Source organism: Rattus rattus, chromosome 9 (genome assembly GCF_011064425.1).
Source record: "Rattus rattus isolate New Zealand chromosome 9, Rrattus_CSIRO_v1, whole genome shotgun sequence".
NCBI lineage: Eukaryota > Metazoa > Chordata > Mammalia > Rodentia > Muridae > Rattus > Rattus rattus.
In genome coordinates this window covers 42,143,740-42,147,092 of record NC_046162.1, presented here as the reverse complement: position 1 = coordinate 42,147,092, position 3,353 = coordinate 42,143,740, and the positions used below count along the sequence as shown (strand labels likewise).

Sequence of the window (3,353 nt, the reverse complement as noted above, 5' to 3'; positions counted from 1 at the left end):
GGAATTATGTATTAAGATGCCCAAAGCTTCTTCTAGGGAAAGTATAATAATTGTGATCAGCTTAGATGAGTGTTTGCAGCCTTGAAGTTGAAGGAATCTGTGTCTCAACCTGAGGCACAGCAGAGAAAAATTTCTAAAACACCGGTCATGTCCAAGAACTATGCCAGGTGCTGTCCATGACACAAGATGGTAACATAGCCTTTCTTGCTACATGGAGTCAGTCAAACTAGTGAGCAGGGCCTGGAGTGCTGTGGGATAATATAGGATGCTGTGGAAACATGGCAGAAGACCTCACCTCGAAAGGCATGAAAAATTAAGCTCATTGAATTACATATTATATGCTAGGCGGATAAACCTAGGGTAAGCCTGGTGATGTGGAAGCACAGGGAAGATGAACCTAGGCAGAAAGAACAGAAACTATGAGAACCTGGAGTGAAGAGACTACATTGCTGTGAAGAACATGTCAGTGCAGCAGGGCACAGATGATAATGTGGAGGTAGGCCAGGGACAACTCCTGAGGGACATTTTGTCTTTTGTGCCCTTAAAATTCTACTTTCACCTTAAAAATAGTGAGCATTTATGAAACTTTCAGCATGGCAATGAACATCAGCTTTCCATTCCAGACAGCGAGAGAGTGAAGAAATTGAATTGGGGTGAGTGGGGAAGCAGGGAAATGGAATTAAGGCTGTTTTAACCATCCAGAAATAATATTGGACTGGTCCAAATTTGGGAAATAGGATAAGCATAGTACAGTTGGAGAAACAAAGCTGAGCATAGCCTCACACACATGTAATCCTAACATTCTGGCGGTGAAGACAGGAGACTGGCCAGTTTGAAGCCGGTATAGGGCCACAATGAAACTCAGCTCTGAACAAGACATTCTTACTATACTCTTGAAGGCTCCAGGAACATTTTGGAGGAAAGGGAGAAAATGATGAAAAGAGAATATAGGGGAAAGGGCTGTGAAATTCCATCTTTTGGGAAATACATAGTTATTGAAATCATGAACTCTCAACAATTATGAGTGACTGACTGCATCAACATGCAGGCATGGCTAGGGCTCTACCCCTCACCTCGGAGTTACTTTGTACTAATGGAGTCAAGGAAAGGGCCACCATTGTCTTTGGCTGCTTACACCCTGAAAACCCCACTAGACTCTAAAGTGTAGTGTCACTCCAGTGGTCACACAGATGGCCCTGGATAAATTGTTAAGTCACAAAACAAAACAAAAAGTTATGAATCCATGAGAGGGACAGGTAGGAACAGAAGAGATGGGAGGCACAAGAGAGAAAGTGGGAGTGCAGAAGAAAGTAACTAGAATTATATATATATATATATATATATATATATATATGAATCAAATTACTAAAGAATTAACTAAATTAATAAAAAACTAAAAGAGCATAAAGAAGAGAAAAGAAGTGGGAAGGGAATAATGAATCAGGGATAGAAAAGATACAGTTAAAAAGCAGCACAGAACCTATAGGATTTTGTAGATTGCTAGAGAAACAAATATAAGAAAGAAAACTATTGGGATTCTGACTTAAGACTAGCTTCCTTTCATTTTGAGATATAAAAGATGGAGGAGTGGGTTGGGGAAAGGCCAGGGGGAAATGAAGTCTGTTGTTCTGAATATGGCCTTTATAAGTCTAGGAGGAGTCAATCACTAAGCACTTGATGGTGGGTTAGTGAAGGAGGTAGGTGGGCCCTTGAAGCTTAGGTGGCACCTGATGCCATGAGAGCAGTTTGAAGGCTGGAGCTATATTATTACAAGGATGTTCAGGAAAATGCTCCAGGAAACAGTGATATGGAACACACTGTTAGGAAAACAGCCAATTGTAGCTGCTGAGAGTGAATGGCCATAGCATCATCAGGAGACCTGGAAACCACAGAGCTAACCCATAAGTATGTTTTAGATGGAAGTGAAGAGTCAATGTTGTTTCTAATACTAATGGAAAAAAGTGTGCTGGGTGGCTGGAATTTAGTCATGGTGTATTTCTGATTGGAGATTCATCTTTCAATGAGAAAATGAGATTAAATGTTGTAGAACACATTCATAGTTACTTTGTCATGAACACATACTTGCTTTTATTTGTATATTGAAGGTCTTTTTTATTTTTCTCTTAAATATCTTAGATGCAGGGTACTACAGAAAGGAATCAAACTGCTGTCTCCCAGTTCCTCCTCCTGGGCCTGCCCATCCCCATGGAGCACCATCTTCTGTTCTATGCCCTGTTCCTGTCCATGTACCTCACCACTGTTCTAGGGAACCTTCTTATCATCAGCATTATTCACCTGGACTCCCATCTCCACACACCCATGTATTCTTTTCTCAGCAACTTGTCCTTCTCTGATCTCTGCTTTTCCTCTGTCACGATGCCCAAGTTGCTGCAGAACATGCAGAGCCAAGTTCCATCCATCCCCTATGCAGGCTGCCTGGCACAAATGTACTTTTTCCTGTTTTTTGCAGACCTTGAAAGCTTCCTGCTTGTGGCCATGGCCTATGACCGCTATGTGGCCATCTGCTTCCCCCTTCATTACATGAGCATCATGAGCCCCAAGCTCTGTGTGAGTCTGGTGGTGCTGTCCTGGGTGCTAACCACCTTCCATGCCATGCTGCACACCCTGCTCATGGCCAGATTGTCATTCTGTGAGGACAATGTGATCCCCCACTTTTTCTGTGACATGTCTGCTCTGCTGAAGCTGTCCTGCTCTGACACCCATGTTAATGAGTTGGTGATATTTGTCATGGGAGGCATCATCCTTGTCATTCCATTTGTTCTCATCATTGTGTCCTATGTCCGAATTGTCTCCTCCATTCTCAAGGTTCCATCTGCTCGAGGCATCCGTAAAGCCCTCTCCACCTGTGGCTCCCACCTGTCTGTGGTGTCACTGTTCTATGGGACAGTCATTGGTCTGTACTTATGTCCATCAGCTAATAACTCTACTGTGAAGGATACTGTCATGGCTATGATGTACACAGTGGTGACTCCCATGCTGAACCCCTTCATCTACAGCCTGAGGAACAGAGACATAAAGGGGGCCCTAATTAGAGTTCTTTGCAAGAAGAAAATTCTTTTCTGCCTATGATGGTAAACATTGGGATTTAAAAATAATGTATTCAGTAATATTTTAACATTGACATATGAGTATTAGTGTATATCCTTTCTTCCCATCATAAAACTCACTTATCAAGTGAAATTATTCAGGGTTTTTCAATTTTAATGTGTCTCCAGAAATAGTACTAGTGTATAGAATAACTGCATCTCACACAATTTGCCAATTTGAGGTTGAGTGTGTCATATACAGCACACCTAGCAATCCATTTCCCAACTGGACAGTGTTTGCAGGGC

At 42.1% G+C, this 3,353-nt stretch overlaps 1 protein-coding gene across 1 annotated transcript; it reads left to right on the top strand.

Annotated features, from left to right (window-relative positions):
- The first annotated feature begins 2,133 nt into the window (after window positions 1-2,133).
- Window positions 2,134-3,090, top strand: LOC116908917 (olfactory receptor 1468-like). Its single transcript, XM_032912374.1, has one exon. It carries the CDS (start codon window positions 2,137-2,139, stop codon window positions 3,088-3,090), a length of 954 nt encoding a protein of 317 aa, XP_032768265.1. The 5' UTR covers window positions 2,134-2,136.
- Window positions 3,091-3,353: the final 263 nt, after the last annotated feature.

Coding starts and splice junctions, on each gene's coding strand:
- LOC116908917 (XM_032912374.1), top strand. CDS start 2,137: ATGCAGGGTACTACAGAAAGGAATCAAACTGCTGTCTCCCAGTTCCTC.